Source organism: Tupaia chinensis, unplaced genomic scaffold, assembly GCF_000334495.1.
Source record: "Tupaia chinensis unplaced genomic scaffold, TupChi_1.0 Scaffold000217_1, whole genome shotgun sequence".
In the NCBI taxonomy this organism is placed as follows: domain Eukaryota; kingdom Metazoa; phylum Chordata; class Mammalia; order Scandentia; family Tupaiidae; genus Tupaia; species Tupaia belangeri.
In genome coordinates this window covers 8686201-8708057 of record NW_006159692.1, presented here as the reverse complement: position 1 = coordinate 8708057, position 21857 = coordinate 8686201, and the positions used below count along the sequence as shown (strand labels likewise).

The following is a 21857-nucleotide window of genomic DNA, read 5'->3' as shown; positions in this document are numbered from 1 at the left end:
CCATTCTGTTGTGATCGCTGGTGCAGCAGATTCAGTAGATACTGAGGAATATTTTAACCCTATTAGTATTTGGATGTTTAGCTACAGTGCTCTTAGATCCGTCTAAAAACACATTAAATGGATATTGGAGAGTGGAAAAACAAGAAAAAGGAAAATGAAAGAGAGAGAAACAACAACAAAAAGAGAAAAAGAAGACCAAAAAAACCAAAAAAAAAAAATTGTAATTATTGTTTGCCTTTTTTTTTTTTTTTTAAGTCACAAAATACAAAACCGCACGGTGCACAATACCTAGTTCGCAGGAGCCATGTGTACCTTCTTCTGAAGGCCTGGCCTCTTCTGCCTGGGTGGGAGGACCAGAGCGATAATTAACAAGATAAAAGGTAGAGCTGAGAGCAAGAGAAAAACTTTGCCTTTTAAAAAAAATGTAAAAAGGAAAAATTACCAAAAAAAAAAAAAAAGGGAAGACAGAAGTAGGGAGAGACAGAAACAGAGACACAGAAACAGAGATAGAAGTCTGGGGATGTGGCGGGGGGGGCCCTCACGCTTGCGCGGAATTATCAGTAGAAAATCTTCATTTCTCTTGTGCCCTGAGATACCTAGTTCGCAGGAGACATATGGAACCTTCTTCTGAAGGCCTGGCTTCTTCTGCCACTAGCTTGTTTGCTGTAGGCTAAATTATCAGTAGAAAATCTTCATTTTTCCTATGCCCTGGAATACGTAGTTCGCAGGAGTCATGTGGAACCTTCTTCTGAAGGCCTGGCCTCTTCTGCCTAGTTCGTAGGAGCCACGTGGAACCTTCTTCTGATTTATTCTTATAAGAGTTTTGGTAGGCTATGGCTTTCAAAGTATTGGTACTTTTCATCTAAGTTATCATTAAATTACCCTTTTAATGTCCAAGAGATTTGTAGTGATGTCTCTCCCCCCACCCCTAATATTAGTAATGTATGTCTTCTCCCTTTTTTGGGGGGGGACTGGCATAGAGTACATGCACTTGCTGGAGAGACAGAAAGTGAGAAATCACCTTCCTCCCCTCCCCTCCAGGGCAGAAGGCCATACCACAATCCCTTCTCCATTCTCCTTTCAGGATTCTGGGCATGCATGAACATATATTTGGTGTGAGTTTCAAGCTGCTGGGTCTAGGGCTTATACCATGGTCAACCATGTGGGAGCCCAGTGCCTTAACCACTACACCATCTGCTGGCCCCCTCTTTTAGCCTCACTAGAGGGTTATCAATTTTAGTGATCTTTTCAAAGGACCAGCTTTTGGTTTTATTTTCTCTAGTGATTCCCTGTTTTAAATTTCATTGCTTTCTACTCTGATTTTTTTTTTAAATGCACTTGAAGCTTAGGTTACTTATTTTAGCTCTTTTCTTTTTTAAAGAGTTTTTTTGCTTGTGCTTTCCAGAGAGACAGAAAGTGAGAATTCAACCTCTGGCAGGATGGCCATGCTATAATCCGTTCTCCTCCATTCTTTTTTTTTTTTTTTTCTTTTTTTTTTTTTTTTGAGAGTTTTTTTGCTATTGGGCATGTGTGCTTGCCAGACAGAGAGAGACAGAGGGATAGAAAGCGAGAAATCACCCCCCAGGGGGGATGGCCACACTGCAATCCCTTCTCCTCCATCCTCCTCTCAGGATCGTGGGCAAGCACGCACACGCGCCCGGCATGAGTTTAAGCCACCGGGTCCAGGACTTGAACCACGGTCGACTGTGTGGGAGTCCAGCGACATAGCCATTATGCTAACTGCTGGCCCCTCCTCCATTCTTCTCTCAGGATTTTTGGCGCGCACATACATGTACCTGATGTGTTTCAATCTGCCAGGTCCAGGATGCAAACCATAGTCGACCATGTGGGATGTCCAGCATCCTAACTACTAAGCCACCTGGTGGCCCGCCTTTTTTCTAATATGTACATTGAGTGTTCCTATTTTTCTTGTTAACACTACTTTTGTTGTATCCCACATGTTTTCATAAGTTGTATTTTTATCTTCATTTTGTTCTTACATTTTTAAGTTTTTCTTGAGATTTCTTCTTGACCTTTGTGTTATTTAGGAATATGTTAATCTCCTGTATTTTAGAACTTTCTGCCTGTCTTTAGTGTTTTTTTTTTCATTTTTTAAAATTTATTTGCATTCATTCACTGTACATCATTACAACTGTCTTTAGTGTTTTAAAGTTTAATTCCATTTTGGTCTAAGAGCAGATATTGTACAATTCGTTTTCCTTTAAAATTTTTAAAGCATGTTTATGTCCTAGAATGTGGTCTGTCTTATTCAATGTTCCATGTGAACTTGAGAAGAATTTGTATTATGCTGTTTTTGTGTAAAGTAGTCCATAAATGTTGATTATATCCAGTTGATTAATTGGATTATTGAGTTCAACTATATCCTGACTCATTTTCTGCCTACTGGATCTGTTCATTTTTAATAGATTAATAGAGAGATGTTGGAGTCTTCAACTGTAATAGTGGATCATCTATTCCTCCTTGCAGTCCTATCAGTTTTTGTTTATTTATTTATTTATTTTTAGAGTTTTGACATAGGACCCATGAGTTCATTAGAGAGAAGGGGAAAGTAAGAAATTACCTTTGGGGATGGCCATGCCACAGTTCTTTTTCCTCCAGTCTCCTCTCAGGATTTTGGACACACATGTATATGTACCTGCCTTGATTTTCAAGCCACTGGGTCTTTGTTTGGATGTTTTTAACCATGGTCAGCCATGTAGGAGTCCAGTGTCTTAGGCATCATGCCACTTGCTGGCCCCTCTGCTTCACATATTTTGGTGCTCTGTTGTTAGATGCATAAATACGAAGGATTGTTAGGTCTTCTTGGAGAATTGACCCCTGTATCATTATGCAGTGTCTACCTCTGATAACTTTTTTTCTCTGTTGTCTGTCCTGCCTTCAATTATTGGGTGGTCAGAAAAGTCATGATATATTTTTTTTCTATGTTTTTCTGTGCAAAAATGTGTCATGACTTTTATTACAACCTAATAAGATAGCTACCCCTGCTCTCTTCTGTTTAGTGATAGCCTGGCATATTTTTCTCCATCTTTTCACTTTTATGTGTTTGTTCTTTATATTTAAAGGGATTTCTTGTAGACAATATATAGTTGAGTCCCATGTTTTGATTCACTTTGACAATGTTAGTTCTGGCATTTTATAATCCTATATGAGGTCTCAGTCCTTTAATGAACTTGTGCCCCTGGACTTTGAACTAGTGCATCACAACTTCCAAATCTGCGCTCATTAGGTGACATTCTATATGAAAGGCTAGAGCCAGTTGGAGTTGGGCATTTCTTTTTCAGTCTATTAAACTCTGATAAAATCCTGGCAGCTTAGACTCTGATTAATTATTGGATAATCGAGAAAGTCATGATGTATTTTTGCATAGAAAAGCAGGTCATGATTTTCCTGATGACCTAATAGTTTCTCCTGATGGTAGGCCTTATTAAAAATAGAATACTGTGACTTATTTGAACATGGTTTATTCTCCCCTCCCCTGCCAGAAACAGGGTGTTTTTGCTGATATTCATTGTGAGAATTTGGTAAAACTCCTGGTAGTAAATACCATAAAAGTATGCTTCCTCCCCCATAAGTAGGTCTCCTGTAATTTTTGTTTTGATTTTTCTGTTTTTGCTATAGGGCATGTATGCTTACGAGAGAGAGAGAGAGACAGAGAGAGAGAGAGAAAGTGAGACATCCCCCCCACCTCCCTCCAAGGAAGGATGGTCACTCTTCAATCCTTTTTCCTTCACTCTCCTCTCAGGATTTTAGGAATGCATGCACATGAGCCCAGAGTGATTCTCAAACTTACAGGTCCAATTCTGGAATCACAAAACTGGCCATGTGGAATCCAGCACCTTGACCTCCATACTACCTACTGCTCTCTTCTACCCTGGAAATTAATCTTCAGCTTATATATTGAGCCTCCAGCAATTTGTTTATTAAAATTTAGGTTTTCATATCTTATCACTGGTTCCTAGCAGAAGATCGTGGCCTCTGTCTCCCCCAGGCTGCTTGGTCCAGGACTCCAAATTCATAGTTGGCCATGTAGGATTCAGCCACCTCAACCTTCATGGTACCAACTGGCCCAAGTTGTTGATTTTTTAGTCTGTTGAGACTTTTAGCTAAAATGGAGTGGTGACATCCAAGTTCCTTTCATGCCAGACTAAAAACTGAAGGTCTTAAATTTATTTTAACAGGATTCTTCTGGCTGCTGTGCTGAGAATAGTCTGTGGGGGGAAGAGGGAAAGGCAGAAGAGTCTGTTATGAAAATTTAGGTAAGAAATGTGCTGTATTGGGCTAGAGAATGGTAGTTGAAAAAATAAGTACTTGTACTGTAGATGTTTGGATAGCATAGAGCCATCAAGATTTACTGACACTTAGTAATGGTAGGGGTCTAGCTGGTGGCATGGTGGTTAAGGTGGCTGAGTCCCACATGACTGACTGTGCAGTTGAAGTCCTAGACCTGGCAGCTTGGAAAACATGCCAATGTGTGTGCCTAAAATCCCCAAATTAGGGAGAAATGGATGAGAAGGGATTGCTGTGTGCTCATTCTCCAATGGGGGGGAGGAGGGGGTTCACTTTCTCTCTCTCTTGCTCTCTCATGAATGCATGTGCCTTCTGAAAAAATTAAAAACCATAGTAGGATGTAAGAGGAAAAGAAGTATCAAAGTTGACTCCATGGTGTTTAACTTGAGCAACTTAGAAGAATGGACTTACCTTTAATTGAGACGAGTAAGGGGACAAGCAGTTGATGTGGTGGTTAGGTTGCTGGACTTCCACATGGTTGACCACAGTTCGAGTCCCAGACCTGGTAGTTTGAGAATCACGCCAGGCTCTTGTGCATGTGTGTTCAAAATCCCAGGAGGAGAATGGAGGAGAAGCATGCCCATCCCCATTGGCGGGGGAGGTTCCTCATTTTGTTTCTTGCTGGCTCTCTCCAGCAAGTGCATGTACTCTATGGCAAAAACTTTTTAAAAAAAAATTCAGATGAGTTAGACTGTAGTGGAAGGTTTTGAGGAGCTTGGTTTTGGACATTTTAATTTTGAGGTGATTATTAGATATACAAGGAGATTGCTGAATAGGAAGAATATGCTTATCTAAGGGTCATGGAAGAGATGCAGACTGGAGCAGTTTGGGAATCTTCTTTGTAGCAGGCACTCAAAGTCATGAGGTAGGCTGAGGTCTCCAAGGGAGGAAATATATTTGAAAAAGAGAAGCACTACAAGAATACTGTAAAATTAAGAGGTCATGGGATTGGGATAGACTGCAAAGAAGCTGCGAGGGAGCAGTTTGAGGTAAGAGCAAAACTAAGAGAATGTGGTGACTTGTGAGAAAAACATTGCCAGGAAGAGGGAATGGTCTGCTGCTTTGATAGGCCAAGTGGATTGAGAACTGAGAAATGACCGTTAGATTTAGCAGATAGAGTTAATTGATAATCTCAACCATCTTGATGGACTGGTAAAAGTGAAAAAAGCATGATTAGGAGTGGGTTTCTCCTCTGAAGGAGGAGAATTAGCATAACTGTATACACTTCTGGGGAAGTTTTTCTATGAAGGGAAGAATAGAAATTAAGTTTGCAGATAAAAGATGTGAATTCAAGAGATTTTTTTAAAATAGAAATTATAGTACAGTTTGTATATTGATGATAAAGCACCAGTAAAGAAGGAAAAATATAATTAAAACAAAGCAAAAACCTAATTTGACATACTGATTCTACTTTTTAAAAAGCTTTTTAGGGCCAGCCTTGCTTAGTGGTTTAAGGAGCTTGGATCCCTCATGTATGTCGACTACAATCTCTAGAGCTTAACATCTTGGATCTGCCACATACTCTATGCATGTCACTTAATCGCTCTGTTTTGGTTTAATCACCTGTGAAATGGGGATATTGCCAACACCTACTTCACAAGATTGTTGTTGCAGTTAAATTACAACATAGGGTGAGCACGTATAACGATGCCTGGCTTATGATAATGAAAGCTAACACATACAGCACCTGCTGCTGTTATTCTAGTCAATTTATTTTATAGAATCATAAGCAGAAGTAATCTGAGAAAGCAGTATGTGAAATATTTGGAAAAGATGTTCCTCAATATGCGTATCCATAGGTGGTCCTATCGAGTAGGTCATGCTCATTCCCTGGCTAGTATACAAATTTTCTTGGGGCAGTCAAAGGTGTAGTTTTTTTGTTTGTTTGTTTTTGTTTTTAATAATTATTTTATTTAACTTTATTTATTTTATTTTGACCAGAGAGGGACTTAGTGAGAGAAAGAAAAAGGAGAATGAGAAAGCAAGCCAGCAGGTTCAGGACTTGAACCACAGTTGGTCATGTGGGAGTGCAGTGCCCTTAACCACTATGCCACTTGCTTGCCCTGATGCAGTTTGTTAAAATTGGTTCATTATGCTAGCATATGGAATCTGCCTCAGTCTTCCTCTAATGACACAAAAATGTAAAGAAATAGTCTTACAGACTATAATTTTCAGCAGTGAAAATTGTCCACTAATATACTTTCAACACTGAATTAAACTGTACCTTGAAGCATTTAAGACTCTTCTAGGCCTTAAATCTTAAACTCTTTGGGATCAATTCGTGATAATCTTGTCTTTAAAAAGGCTCCCTAATGTTACACACTGTTTTAGGGTCCGAGAGCTCCTGAAACTTCGAGTTAATTTTCAAAGTGAATGCATTGGACTGCACTTACCAGTTCTTTTACCAATGATTCTGTACAGTCAAGCATCTAGTATTCAATTTAGAAGGATGTTTAATTTATTAGTACTCATGATTCTTTAATGAAATACCTTTGTTTCATACTCTTTTCAGAATGCTATTTATTTTTTAACACTTTTTTTTTTTTAAATAACCTTCCCTCAAGGTATTCCCATCTGTCAGCAGCACTTAATTTGGAATAACATGGAACTTGAAGATGATAATTGCTTGAATGATTACAAGTGAGTGTGATTGCGCATTAGCTGTGTTATAGGCATTCAGTATTATGACTTCTGAATTGTCGGATCATGTCTCTTCATCTTCTGAATAGCTCTGATTCCTAGACTTTATTAAAAACCCTAAACTGTAGATGCCTTAGCTTGATACCCCCATACTATCTTATCTTTGTCCTCTGATACTTTTGTTTTACCTTTTCATTTTTCATGCCAAATTGTGTATCATTTTGTCTTCTTTACTGCTTTGAATATTGACCTATTTCCTCTATTAATAAATAAATAAATAAATAAAATTTTCTTTGATGGTACATGTGCTTGCCCGGTACTGAGGGTAGGGAGAGTGAGAAGACACTCTCAAAGGATGATGATCAAACCTCAGTTCCTTCTCCATTCTCCTCTTGGGATTTTGGGCACGCACACACACATGCCCAGAATGTTTTTCAAGCTGGCAGTCTGGGGCTCAGTTCACGTAGTTGGCCATGTAGGTTCCATCCAGTTTAACCACCATGCCACTGGTTGCCCCCCTTTTGTCTTTACACAAGAGTTTGGGTAAGAGAATTGGTCTAAACCAAGTCTTTCATTTCTCATTAAGCCAGTCTTCTGTTACTAAGTAGGTGACACTGTGTGCATCAGTGGTTATAAACATACTTTCTGACGTTTTGTCACTTTTTCCTTTCTCCCTCATTGTTGAAGAGAGGTATTGTGGAATAGCTGGAAGGGCATTGAGAGTCAGGAGACCTTGTTGATTTGCTATATTTCTATTATATTTTCTATTTTATTAAATAGATCTGCTATTTTCATTTTTTAAAATGCACATGCCCTCACTGGATAGGCAGAGAGAAAGTGAGAAATCACCCCCAAGGGAGATGGCCACACTACAATTTCTTCTCCTCCGTTCTCCTCTCGGGATTTTGGGCATGCGTGCATGTCCACACGCACACACACACCTGGAGTGAGTTTCAAGCTGCAGGATCCAGGAATCGAACTATAGTTCGCCCTGGGGAGTTCAGCGCCTCAACCACTATACCACCTGCCAGCCCCTAGATCTGCTCTTTTCTAACACTTTGGGTCTTAGGCAAGCCTTTTTTTCTTTTGTGGCCACCTTTTCTTTCTCTGTGAAAGGAACCACATGATCATAGTTGTCCTTCCTGTATTTAAGGCTTATGAGAACTTTTTTGACTGTTTCATTATTCATACAAGTAAATATGTTAATTTTTTTCTTCACACTCTTTTATCTTTTTTTATATTTTACAAAGTAGGCACTGTGTCTGATAAACCATATAATAATGTGTACATTTGACACTGTATTTTGATGATTATGATTTATTTTTGTGTTAACTACAGCATTTCAGAAGGTTGCACCTTGAAGCTAGTACTGGCTATGCGTGGCGGACCTATAAATACTAGAAAAGGTAGGTGTAGTATAATATATTAAAGCAATTTAACAATTATCATCTTCAAACATTTTAACAATTACATTCTTCAGGTCAGCTTAATGTTCTTATAGCCTCAGATTTTAGTCAGTTTTCCTTTCTCCTGTCAGGTCTTGGAAACATATTTTTTTTTTCCTCCACTAAGCATTGTTCTTTGAAACCCAAATGTGTAGAGGCTGAAACTTTAAAATAAATTTTAGAAAATCTCATTTAATTTAATTATTAAGCTTAATCAAATAAATTATTTAATTCAGGGACATTAAAAAATAAACTTCACTAGTACAGGGAAGGGAAATGGTATCACATAGTACAAATATTATATTGTTACTGTGTTTAGGTTCATATAAGGCTTGTTGCTTTTTATTTTTTTTAATCTACTGATTCTTCAGTTCTTTGGATAATAATTGTGCAAATTCCAAACTTGTCTGTCTACCTGGGGTTTTTTTTTGCACCTGGGATCCATTGAGGAACAACACTGTAACAACACTGTGGCACGCCTGTAATCTCAGCTCCCTGGGAGGCTGAGGCAGGAGGACCTCAAGGTTGAGGCCCACGTGGGCCCTCTTGAATCCTTTCTCATGATGTGAATTATCTCTGGAGTCCATTCATCATTCATTCAACAAGTACCTATTGAGCATCTTCTAGATATTCAGTGCAGTATTCCAAGTGCAGTAAACATGTGAGACCAAGTCCCTGCCTCGTGGCATTGCCTGTAGAAGGCTGGTAAAGAATTGGGTCAATTTCAGGTAGCTGTAAGTACTGTAGAGTTAACAGGATAAACTAAAAAGGAGAAGGATATTTGGAAGGGTCCTCAGAGAAGATGACATGAGCAGAGACAAGAAAGTTCTAAGTATGAGAGGAACTGGAACTGTTCATCCTGGTCCCTGAGTCAGGTATGTCACATGAATCCCCACTAAGAGGAGGTGACTACTCAGAGCATTCCTGTTCTGTAGACCTCATTTGGGGGAAGGCCTTCAGATTTGTTTAATCCTTCACTAACTTACTAACTAACAGGTGGAAGTAAACCAGCAGTAGGATCAATACTTACTCTTCAGTTTCAGGTTTAAAATGTTAAATATTAGGTCAGAAAAGTCATGATGCATTTTTGCATTACAAAAACAACAGAAAAATACATCATGACTTTTTTGATGACCAAATATAAAAAAAGAAGTTCTAGTTGCTGATTTTTAAATTCACAAAAAAGATACAGAAAGTTACAGCAAGAAACTATTACAAAGCTTTTACTACAAAGCTTGAACAACCAGAGGGTAAGTGATAACTTTCATTTTTATTTTAAAAAAGAGAAGTGAAATTTACATACACATATATTTAACTCAGAATCTGTAGCATTTATTCTCCTTCTCATAAACATTTAAAATTATTTCAGTCCTAGTGAAAAATCTTAGCATTCTGATTAAATATTGTGGCTTAAAGACAATACTACACACATTATAAAAAAATGTTGGGTGGTCAGGAAAGTCAAGATGCATTTTCTCATTGAAAAACAAAAAAACAGGACATGACTTTCCTGACAACCCTATCCAATGGGGTTTACATGCCATTTAATAATATATAATTCTATCTTAACATAATGGCTGAGTCAACATTTAGGATTCTTTTACTAACTTCAGAGTTGTTGCTATAAACATTACCTTATGTCTGGGACCAGCAGTTAGTGTAATTTCTATCGCTGGACTCCCATGTAGTCGACCGCGGTTTGCGTCCTGGACCCAGTGGCTTAAAACTCACGCCGGGCGCATGTGCGTGCATGCTCAAGATCCTGAGAGGAGACCGGAGGAGAAGGGATTGTGGCGTGGCCATCCCCCCGGGGGGTGATTTCTTGCTTTTGTCTCTCTTGTCTCTCTCTGTCTGGTGAGCACACGCTCCCTATAGCGAAAATCTCTCAAAAAAAAACAAACCAAAACAAAACATTACCTTATGTCACATAGTACAACTTCATAAGTCCAATTAATAAATAAGTCTCTGACATTAAGAATGCTAGTTAAGCGGCCAGCAGATGGCGTGGTGAAGGCTCTGGACTCCCACATGGTTCATTGCAGTTCAAGTCCTGGACCTGGCAGTTTGAAAATCACACCAGGCACATGTGCATGCATGCCCAAAATGCCAGGAGGAGACTGGTATATTAGTATATAATACTAGTATACTATTGGTACTAATGGTATACTAGTATATAGTATATAATAATCATATATAGTATATGTAATAGTATATTATACAAGGGATTGTGGTATGGCTATCCACCTTGGGGGGTGATTTTTCACTTTCCCCCTCTCTAGCAAGTGCACGCACCCTATGGCAAAATGTATAAAAAGAAATAAAAGAATGTTAGTTAATTGACTCTAACATTATTACCTTTATTTTCTATAATCTTTGTAAATTAGTTCAATAGCCAAAGTATTATATCTTGCAAAATCTTGGGATAGCTAAGAAAAAGATGATAATAATTCTATTTTCTAAACAAAATAATAAAGCCCACACAGCCTCAGTCACCTCACAACAGTGCCCTCCTGCACACTCATGCCACCACAGCTGGGCCTATTGATTTTCTTTCTTTCTCTTTTTTTTGGAGAGGTTTTTGCTATCGGGTGCGTGCGCTCACCAGACAGACAGACAGAGAGAGACAGAGAGACAGAAAGCGAGAAATCACCCCCGCCAGGGGGGATGGTGACGCCACAATCCCTTCTCCTCCATTCTCCTCTCGGGATCTTGGGCACGCACGCACACGCGTCCAGCGTGAGTTTTAAGCCACCGGGTCCGGGACGCGAACCGCAGTCGACTATGTGGGAGTCCAGCGACATAGCCATTACGCTAACTGCTGGTTCCCTTGATTTTATTTCTTATTACTGTGGAAAGTGGAGCATTAACTTAAAATAGGACAGGAATTTATTTAAAAAAACATCTTTTGATTTACATGTTTTATTTCTGTGAAAGAGTCCATTAAAGCATTCAAATAATTAAGTTAAATCTTATTTCTAAGAGTTTTATGTTTTAAGTAGTAATGGTATTGAATTTAAGATATTAGAACATCTTTGATATTTTTATTTTATTACTTTCAGAGTTTAATATTTTCCTCTTGCCTCAATGCAATATTTTCCTCTTGTTGCAATTTTTATTTATTCATTTATTTTGAAACAGGTTCTCTCTAGATTGCTCATGCAGGCCTCAAAGTTGAGATCTTCCTACCTCAGCCTTCCAAGTAGCTGAGAAGACAGGCATGTGCCCAGTGTTGTTACAGCTTCTTCTTAAAGTATTTGTACAGCACTGTGATTCTTTCAATAAATAAATAAGTGGAAGTTAGGCAGCTTGGAAAATTGTTGCCTTTTTTAGGAGAAGCAAATGTTTAGGCCACATGACATGAGAACAGCTTTGGGAGCAAACTTTCTTTTCTTTCCTGGAACTGTTATTTAGACTACTAAATCTGAGGGTTAGTGGCTTCTGGAATATTTTGAAAATCACACCAGGCACATGTGCATGCATGCCCAAAATGCCAGGAGGAGACTGGTATATTAGTATATAATACTAGTATACTATTGGTACTAATGGTATACTAGTATATAGTATATAATAATCATATATAGTATATGTAATAGTATATTATACAAGGGATTGTGGTATGGCTATCCACCTTGGGGGGTGATTTTTCACTTTCCCCCTCTCTAGCAAGTGCACGCACCCTATGGCAAAATGTATAAAAAGAAATAAAAGAATGTTAGTTAATTGACTCTAACATTATTACCTTTATTTTCTATAATCTTTGTAAATTAGTTCAATAGCCAAAGTATTATATCTTGCAAAATCTTGGGATAGCTAAGAAAAAGATGATAATAATTCTATTTTCTAAACAAAATAATAAAGCCCACACAGCCTCAGTCACCTCACAACAGTGCCCTCCTGCACACTCATGCCACCACAGCTGGGCCTATTGATTTTCTTTCTTTCTCTTTTTTTTGGAGAGGTTTTTGCTATCGGGTGCGTGCGCTCACCAGACAGACAGACAGAGAGAGACAGAGAGACAGAAAGCGAGAAATCACCCCCGCCAGGGGGGATGGTGACGCCACAATCCCTTCTCCTCCATTCTCCTCTCGGGATCTTGGGCACGCACGCACACGCGTCCAGCGTGAGTTTTAAGCCCCCGGGTCCGGGACGCGAACCGCAGTCGACTATGTGGGAGTCCAGCGACATAGCCATTACGCTAACTGCTGGTTCCCTTGATTTTATTTCTTATTACTGTGGAAAGTGGAGCATTAACTTAAAATAGGACAGGAATTTATTTAAAAAAACATCTTTTGATTTACATGTTTTATTTCTGTGAAAGAGTCCATTAAAGCATTCAAATAATTAAGTTAAATCTTATTTCTAAGAGTTTTATGTTTTAAGTAGTAATGGTATTGAATTTAAGATATTAGAACATCTTTGATATTTTTATTTTATTACTTTCAGAGTTTAATATTTTCCTCTTGCCTCAATGCAATATTTTCCTCTTGTTGCAATTTTTATTTATTCATTTATTTTGAAACAGGTTCTCTCTAGATTGCTCATGCAGGCCTCAAAGTTGAGATCTTCCTACCTCAGCCTTCCAAGTAGCTGAGAAGACAGGCATGTGCCCAGTGTTGTTACAGCTTCTTCTTAAAGTATTTGTACAGCACTGTGATTCTTTCAATAAATAAATAAGTGGAAGTTAGGCAGCTTGGAAAATTGTTGCCTTTTTTAGGAGAAGCAAATGTTTAGGCCACATGACATGAGAACAGCTTTGGGAGCAAACTTTCTTTTCTTTCCTGGAACTGTTATTTAGACTACTAAATCTGAGGGTTAGTGGCTTCTGGAATATCTATTCTATGAGCAATCTCATGAGACCTATTCCCCCCACAGGCGTAAAATTTTTGGCTGCGTGGATGAGCATACTGTAATGATAGTTCAGTATAAATCAAACCTGAGGACAACTCCAGGCCACCAGAGCCCACCAGTAGACCAGTACAGGGGTGGGGAGTGTGTGTCAGGTAGCCCCAGTCACCCTGTGTACTTCGTGTATTCCGACAGAACAAATGGATACCTACCAGGACAGTTGGGCAGCTGTGTTCAAGAAACAATGTATTGACCATTTCACACATTGTGGTTTTAGTGCACTAAGAGGTCTCCTTGTCTTCTGAGTTATGGGTACTTTTAATTACCTAAAGCACGTGAAAGAGCAACTCTAAGAAGAATGAGCTTTCACATAAAAACCAGAAAAAGAGAGTTACTTGCTTCCGATTTTTTACATATGTATCCCAATTGTGTCTGTGTGTGTATACACACGTTCATTTTTGTTCGAAAGTGAGTGGGATTTGTGTTGCTTTTTAATTATTGACTGTTTAGAGCCAATGTTTGAAAATATTGGAAGAGGTATGTAGTGAAAATAATAGATAATAATGTCATAAAATTAGCAAGTATACAGACTCTAATGTCATGGGGAAAAAAATCCTCATGTTTTAGTTAACACAGCAACATAATGAGGCAGTTTTGTTTCATTCATGTTAATACAATAGCGAATGCTATATTAACTATAAAAAGATCAGAAACCTAGTTGAAGATACCGTATATTTACAAGCACAGGGTGATTGTTCAGTCCACATTCAGCACGTTTTGTCCTGTCACTGTACTGATGCGTTAGACTTGATATGAATTTAAAGCTTGTTTATTGATGTTTTCATTTGTAGTTCCTATGGAAGACCCGCTTAGAGAGATGGCTGAGTTCATGGATCACAGTCGAGATGAGGGTTGGGAGAAGACCTGCAACAAACAAGTGACCTTTCTGGTGTACCGAGAAGGAGATCAGTTGAATTTCTTTCGTGTAGTAGATAGGGGAGATGGCACTTTAACACCATTATCTGAATCTTTAAGGTAAATAGGTTTTCATTTGCATGCCTCACTTAGTAAAGGAGAATTATGTTTACCTTACATTACCAAAAAAATCTTAGTTTATTACCAAGACTAACTAGATTTCATGCATCTCTTCTCTACCCCACCACTCAATGTAATTCTGTGATTGTTCTTCAAATGACAGTTACTTGGAGTAATTTCTAGAACTGGAATTTCTTTACAGAGTAGGATTTTTTCATAAGAAAAAGATTCATTGCTGCTACTTCTTGAAACTCTGAGATACATACTAATTGCCTTATTATAATAGTATATTATACAAGTTTAGCATAAGAGGAAGGATTAAACCTAAAGTTAGTGTCTTTTCAAAATTTAATTCTTTTTTTTTTTTTTTTTTGGAGAAGTTTTTGCTGTAGGGTGCGTGCACTCGCCAGAAAGACAGAGAGAGACAGAGAGACAGAAAGTGAGAAGTCACCCCCCCCGGGGGGAGGGCTATGCTGCAATCCGTTCTCCTCCATTCTCCTCTCAGGATCTTGGGCACGCATGCACACGTACCTGGCGTGAGTTTAAGCCACTGGGTCTGAAACTTGACCCACAGTCGACTATGTGGAAGTCTAGCGACATAGCCATTACGCCAACTGCTGGTCCTCAAAATTTAATTCTGCTTAAAGGTGGATACGTCTCGGGACCAGCAGTTAGTGTAATGGCTATGCCGCTAGACTTCCACATAGTCGACTGTGGGTCAAGTTTCAGACCCAGTGGCTTAAACTCACGCCAGGTACGTGTGCATGCGTGCCCAAGATCCTGAGAGGAGAATGGAGGAGAAGGGATTGCGGCGTGGCCATCCCCCCTGGGGGGTGATTTCTTGCTTTCTGTCTCTCTGTCTCTCTCTGTCTGGCTGGCGAGCGCATGTGCCCTATAGCAAAAACCTATTTAAAAAAAAAAGTGGATACGTCTCTTCTCTGGTTTTGTTTTTCCTGCTCTATAAAAGGGAAATTGCAATGTTACTTCTAAACTCAAAAAGAAAAACTCTACAGATATTTAGCCAAGCGATAGAAAAACAAGGGAATTCCACAAAGTAACCTCTAGGTTTTGCTTTCTGACTTACTACGATTCTTAATCTCCTTTCACTTAAAGTCATTAACTGTTTACTTAAGTTTTAGGACAGTCACTAAGCTCGGCGCTGGTATTACAAAGATTGTTTCCCTACCTTCGTGGGCATGCACTCTGCTCTAAGTGTTATCTATGATAAAATACCAGTTACCTTTATAAAAAGATATCAAAGGCTAGCTCCATGGCTTAGCAGTAATGTGCTTCCTAGGAGGAGCCAGATCCCACGTGCTGTCTGTGGTCCAGATCCCCAGTTCAGTCAGCCTGCAGTGCACCAGGCATGCACTCGAGTGTCCATGAGCTGAGGACCTGGAGGAAGAGTGTTATGGGATGACCGGACCTTTGGAAGATGCTCCTCTCTCTCTCTCAAACACACACATATACATGTGTTCTGTCAGGAGTAAAGAACAGAAAAACATTTTTAAAGTATCAAAATGTTTGAGAAAACAGATGAGAGGCTCTTTGTTTTACCTGAAAGGAACAGAGTTAGGGACAACCTCTGAGATGAAGTAACCTTAAAAGAGGAGTAGCAGTTTGCCGAGGAGACAAGGGAAAGGTGTTACAGGTAATTAAAGTTAATTCTAAGAAAGCAAAAGCTAGTGGTAAAATCAAAGGAAAAAACAACCAGTACCCTGGGGAGCAGTTTCTGGGGTGAAGAGTTTGGGCACAGTGTAGCCGAATGCTCCGTTCAGGGTCCCTCAAGGCTGTAGTTAAGGTACGTTCTTATCTGAGGCTTGACTGAGGGAGAGGATCTTTTCAGTACAGTCACCGTGTCATCAGAATTGATTTCTTTTCAGTTATATGACAATTTGTTTCTGACTATGGGATTGACACTCCCCTCAGCTCTCTTTTAATTAACTGATTTGGAGCCTAAACAGTATCTGCCAAGTCCCTTCTCCTTTGCCGTACTCAGATGGCTAGAAGCCTCTGAAGCCGTCTGTAGTCACGGCTGCACTCCCAGGCAGAAGACTGCACAGGTCTGAACCAGGGGTTGCACGTCACCGGATTCCTTTGCGGTTCTTTTCAGGATACAGCGTTACACGAAAGAAAGATTAGACTCATTTATTTTATTTTATTATTTTTTTTTTTTATTTTTTATTTGAGAGGTTTTCGCTATAGGGCACGTGTGCTCGCCAGACAGACAGAGAGACATAGAGACAGAAAGCGAGAAATCACCCCCCAGGGGGGATGGTCAAGCCACAATCCCTTCTCCTCCATTCTCATCTCGGGATCTTGGGCACGCACGCACACGTGCTCAGCGTGAGTTTTAAGCCACCGGGTCCGGGATGTGAACTACGGTCGACTACGTGGGAGTACAGCGTCATAGCCATAACGCTAACTGCTGGTTCCCTAGACTCATTTATTTTTATGGCCACACAGAGCAGACCGTGACAGACAGGTTTTGACTGTCGACTCTCACAGATCTGGTTATCACTACAAACTTGGTGTAGACACGTGGGCCGGGAGGAGAGAAGAGGTAGCGGAGAGGACTGCAGGCTTGGACGGCGGCAGGAATTCCTTCCTACCAGTTTCTCCATGTGTCTGCTCCTTCCCTCAGGAGATGTAAGATCCTCAGATTAGCATGTGAGGCCCTTTAGAAACTCATCATTGATTTTCCAGATTTTGTCATTATAACATGTTGTGTATACCTTTTGCCTTCTGATTGAAATTTCATTTTCCCCCTTATTCCTGTTTTCTCCCCTTCAGCTTCTGTTTGTATTTGTGACTTAGCCTAAATGCTGTCATAGAGGTCAGTTAAAATTGTGTTATTGTGGAACCAGCAGTTAGTGTAATGGCTATGTCGCTGGACTCCCATATAGTAGACTGCGGTTCACGTCCCAGACCCAGTGGCTTAAAACTCACGCCAGGCACGTGTGTATGCATGCCCAAGATCCCGAGAGGAGAATGTAGGAGAAGGGATTGCGGCGTGGCCATCCCCCCTGGGGGGTGATTTCTCACTTTCTGTCTCTCTGTCTCTCTCTGTCTGGCGAGCGCATGTGCCCTATAGCAAAAACCTCTCCAAAAAAAAAAAAAATGGTGTTATTGTTCCTTGAGATAAGTTTTTGCTTATTTTTCTATTTTCTATTTATCTACTATAATTGGACAAGAAAAGGTATGGGTGGGTAAGAAAGGGGAATAGAAAAACATCTAGTCATACCTTGAAGGACACTGATCTCACCTGCCGTGGAAGAGGTTGTCTTACTATACAGCAGAGGGTAGCAAACTTTTTAGTGAAAGTCCAGATGGTAACTATTTTAAGATTTTCAGGCTAAGAAGCAAAATGAAGGATACAAGTTGAGCATCCCTAACATAAACATATAAGTCCAAATGGCTTCAGAGTCTGAAGCTTTCTGAGTGCCTACATGATGCCGCAGTGGGACAATTCACCTGGCCTCGTGTGATGGGTCTTAGTTAAAAACACTGAAATAGAGGATCGTGCCGGTGGTTTGTCAGTAACATGCCACTCAAGTGACGCTGAATCCATATGGAAGATTGTGGGTTCAGTTCCTCAGCTGACTTGTAATACTAGGCACACACATCTGTAGTTGTGGCCACCTGGCAAGGCCAGAGATGGCGAGAGTAGTGCAAGACCCTTAAGGGAGCTTGTCTGTCTTTCTCCCTCTCTCACACTCTTTCTCTTACTCTCATGGAGAAAAAAAAAAAATTAGGGGCCAGCAGATGGTGTAATGGTTATGTTGCTGGACTCCTACATAGTCAAGCATGGTTTGAGTCCTGGACCTGGTGACTTAGAAAACATGCTGGGCACATGTGCATGTGTGTGTAAAATCCCGAGAGGATTTGTGGCATGACCATCCCCCAGGGGGTGATTTCTCACTTTCTGTCTCTCTTCTCTCCTATAAGTGCATGCGCCCCATGGCAAAAATCTCTCTTTTAAAAAAAGCGAAAGACTTTGAAAAAAGCTGCAGTATATAAACATTACATAAAATTATTGACCTTCATGTTATAAGGCATATATGAAACATAAATGAACTTTGTGTTTAGACTTAGGGTCCAGTCCCAGATATCTCATTATGTATATTGCAAGTATTATAAAAGCTGAAAAAAATCTCAAATTTAAAACACTTTTAGTTCTAAGCATTTTCATAGTGTAAAAGTAGCCATAGGTAAACATGATCAAGTGAGCATGGTTGTGTTCCAGCAAAACTTTATTATGACACAAATATTGTGTGTGATCTCAAAAAAATATTGCCAGAGGGCATGTGCATTTGCCAGAGAGAAAGCACCCCCATTGAGGTGTGCTCACACCACCATCCCTCTTCCTTTATTTCTCCATTTTGCCAGAATTTGGGACACATATGCACATGCATGTGGCAAGTCCCTCAAGCCTCTGGGGCCAGGACTCAAACTGTGTTGGATCGTGTGGGATCCGGATCCCTTAATCCCTGACCTCAGGCCCCAGCCCTGTATAATTTGTGTGTGTTACAAAATACTATGATTTGTTTAAACTATGTAAATGTTTAAAAAACTATTCTTAAGTTAAGGGCCACACAAAAATAGGAGGCAGGCCAGATTTAACCCATATCCATAGTTTGCTGGCTCTTGCTCTAAGAAGAAAAACGGAGAACTGGGTGTTTATGTGGTTCACTCTGATACAAAATATAGCATTAGTCTTTTCTAGTCTCAAATGTTTTTAGTAAATCATGCCATCTTAATTTTTTTAAGGATTATTTATTCAATTTTACTTATCATTATTTTTTAAATTTGGTACAGGGTGTGTGTGCTCAACAGAGAAAGAGAGAAAGAGAAATTGAGGAAGCAAGATGCCAGGTCCAGGACTTGAACTATGATCGGCCATGTGGGAGTTCAATGCCTTAATCACCACACCACCTCTTGGCTCCATCTTACTGTTTTTTTTTAAATGGAAAGAAATAAAAGGAGACATTGCAAGACTTAAATGGTAACTTCTCTGTGAAAGTCAAAGGAAATCTTGGCTTTGGGGTGGACAATATTTGTGTTGGAATAAATATTACATTTTCCCATCTCTCATTTTTTAATAATATTATTAAACTAAAAGATATAAAGAAAGCTCAATTTAGCACTCAAGAAAATATTTAGATATTCAAGAAAATATGAGAATATCTAAGTATACAAATACATTTTTGGACTAAATATATAAATTACTTTATTCTATTCTAGTTGTTAAATAATACATTTGTTCCATCTGTAAAAATATTATGATTGATTTTTAACTGATTTTAAGAATCTGTGCTTTGTGAGTGAAAACACAATAATGTGATTTCTTTGAGACAAAAATTAGATGAAGTTAAAAGTTTTCTTGGGGAACCAGTAGTTAGCGTAATGGCTATGTCGCTGGATTCCCACGTAGTTGACTGCGGTTCGCGTCCCGGACCCGGTGCCTTAAAACTCACGCCGGGCACATGTGCGTGCGTGCCCAAGATCCTGAGAGGAGAATGGAGGAGAAGGGATTGTGGCGTGATCATTTCCCCTGGGGGGTGATTTCTCGCTTTCTGTCTCTATGTCTCTCTCTGGCTGGCTGGCAAGCGCATGCGCCCTATAGCAAAAATCTCTCCAAAAAAAAAAAAAGGTATAGGGCGCATGTGCTCGCCAGAAAGAGACAGAGAGCGAGAAATCACCCCCCCCCCATGGGGGATGGCCATGCCGCAATCCTTTCTTCTCCATTCTCCTCTCAGGATCTTAGGCACGCATGCACACATGCCAGGCATGAGTTTAAGCCACTGGGTCCGGGACTCATAAACTGCAGTCGACTATATGGGAGTCCAGTGACAGCCATTATGCTGGTCCCCAAAAGTCTTTTTTACTCTAAAATGCATCCAATGAAATATTCATGATTGTCCCTTTTTATATTTATGAGAGGTCTTCAGAAAGTTCATGGGAAATGCATATTATGAAAACATTATGCCTGGATTTAAATTATATTTTTATATCTAAATATAACTCCATTTTCCCATGAACTTTTTGAAGTCTCCTTGTATATCCCATGAAACCATAGATAAAGATCTGTTGAATTGAATCAGTATTTTAGTCCATTATTCCATTGGTAACAGAAATACTTGAGACTGGGTAAATGATAAAGAAATAGAAGCAGTAACCCACAGCTCTGGTAGCTGAGAGTCCACAGGCATCACAGAATGGTAGGAGCAGAGCCTTTAGCAGAGGTGGTCTGTATCCACGTGGACTGCACTGGTTCTGGTCTTACGTTCTCTGCTCATATGCCTGCCATGCTTGTCATAGAGTTCCACCCTGATGACACTGTCACACCCAAAGGTGTCAGCCTGAAACACCATGAAGGAATTAAGTTTTGACTTAATGCCTTACCATATAATCACGTCCCAGCACATGTATTTCTGGGTGACAGCCAGTCACTACCCACTGAGACTGTACTCCAAAACATGAAATTTGGGGGACAAACCATGATCCACACAGTAACAGTCAGAAAGTGACAAAAACCTTCGCATAACTTTACTTTTCAGGTATAGTGACCTCGAGGCAAAGCTGCACTCTGGAAGTTCTGTCACTCGCTTGGGTTCTCAGGTGTGAAGTAGTAAGGCCTGTTGTTTGGTGCCTGGCGAAGCAGCAGGAAGTTCATAGTAGAAAGAATCAGCTTTGGGACCGGCAGATGGAGGTCCACCTCCACTGGCTTTCTGGCCTTGGGCCAGATCATTTAATCACCGCAACTGCAGTTTCTTCATCTGTAAAGCAGGGTAGGGGAGCATCTGCCTGATATAGTTTGTGTTCAGCACTGTGTGCAGACAGCGTCTGGCAGAGGAGGCGTTTGGGAAGCAGCAGTGTGCAGGGTGACTACTCAGGGCTGTGCTGTTGTGTCCCGAGCACACTGCCTTACAGTGGGTAGCAGGGATCGTCACAGATAGTGTGACACACTGCACTGGTTGTCGAGACAAGTTCCTGTGTTTCTCCTTTAATGCTGACAGTGAACTCCACACGTGGAGCTCTCTCCCCCACCACCCTTCTCCTCTGAGATGTGGCTGCTAGCCTAGCTAAACCTTATTAACCCCTCGTGACCGTTTCTTTATCTCATAAAACTGGCCTGTGGCCCCGGCCGTTCCAAGAGACGTCTCTCACCTCTCCCACAGTTAACATCACAAGACTAAAAACACCAAACCCCAGACATACCCTGCAGACTCTGTTCATTGATAAGCTGATCTGATATTAGAACCCCTAAACAATGTGTCTTTACTTAATTTATGGCCACTTCGTTCGGAACATAGAAAACCTGAGCCTGTATTTGCTGACACATGGACCATTCTTCACGCGGCCGTCAGTGGGCCTTCCCTAATAAGTAAACTCATGTCTTTATTAAACCTCTGAATGTCACCCCTAAGATTTGGAGGCTTCTAAAACAGATATGCCTGAGGTGTGTGTAATTAACCCACAACTTTAATGTTGTCTAATGCCACCATAGAAGGTTTAGGAATAGGGCTACAACCCTCTGTCCCCCCCCCCCAGGCCTGGGGTGGGGGCAAGGTCCTTTAGAAA

General features: G+C 40.1%; 1 protein-coding gene across 4 annotated transcripts in view; it reads left to right on the top strand.

The window, feature by feature from the left end:
- The window catches only part of ZFAND4 (zinc finger AN1-type containing 4), a 77268-nt gene that overhangs the window by 33848 nt on the left and 21563 nt on the right, over positions 1–21857 (top strand). For 2 of the 4 annotated variants that reach the window (XM_006147689.2, XM_014587556.2), the window contains 3 exons: positions 6873–6948; positions 8287–8354; positions 14090–14273. In XM_006147689.2, coding sequence (XP_006147751.1) covers positions 6873–6948; positions 8287–8354; positions 14090–14273 — 328 coding nt within the window. Of the gene's footprint in view, positions 1–4199; positions 4278–6872; positions 6949–8286; positions 8355–14089; positions 14274–21857 lie in introns of all 4 variants that reach the window. The other 2 variants (XM_006147690.2, XM_006147691.2) reach the window with 2 other exon arrangements.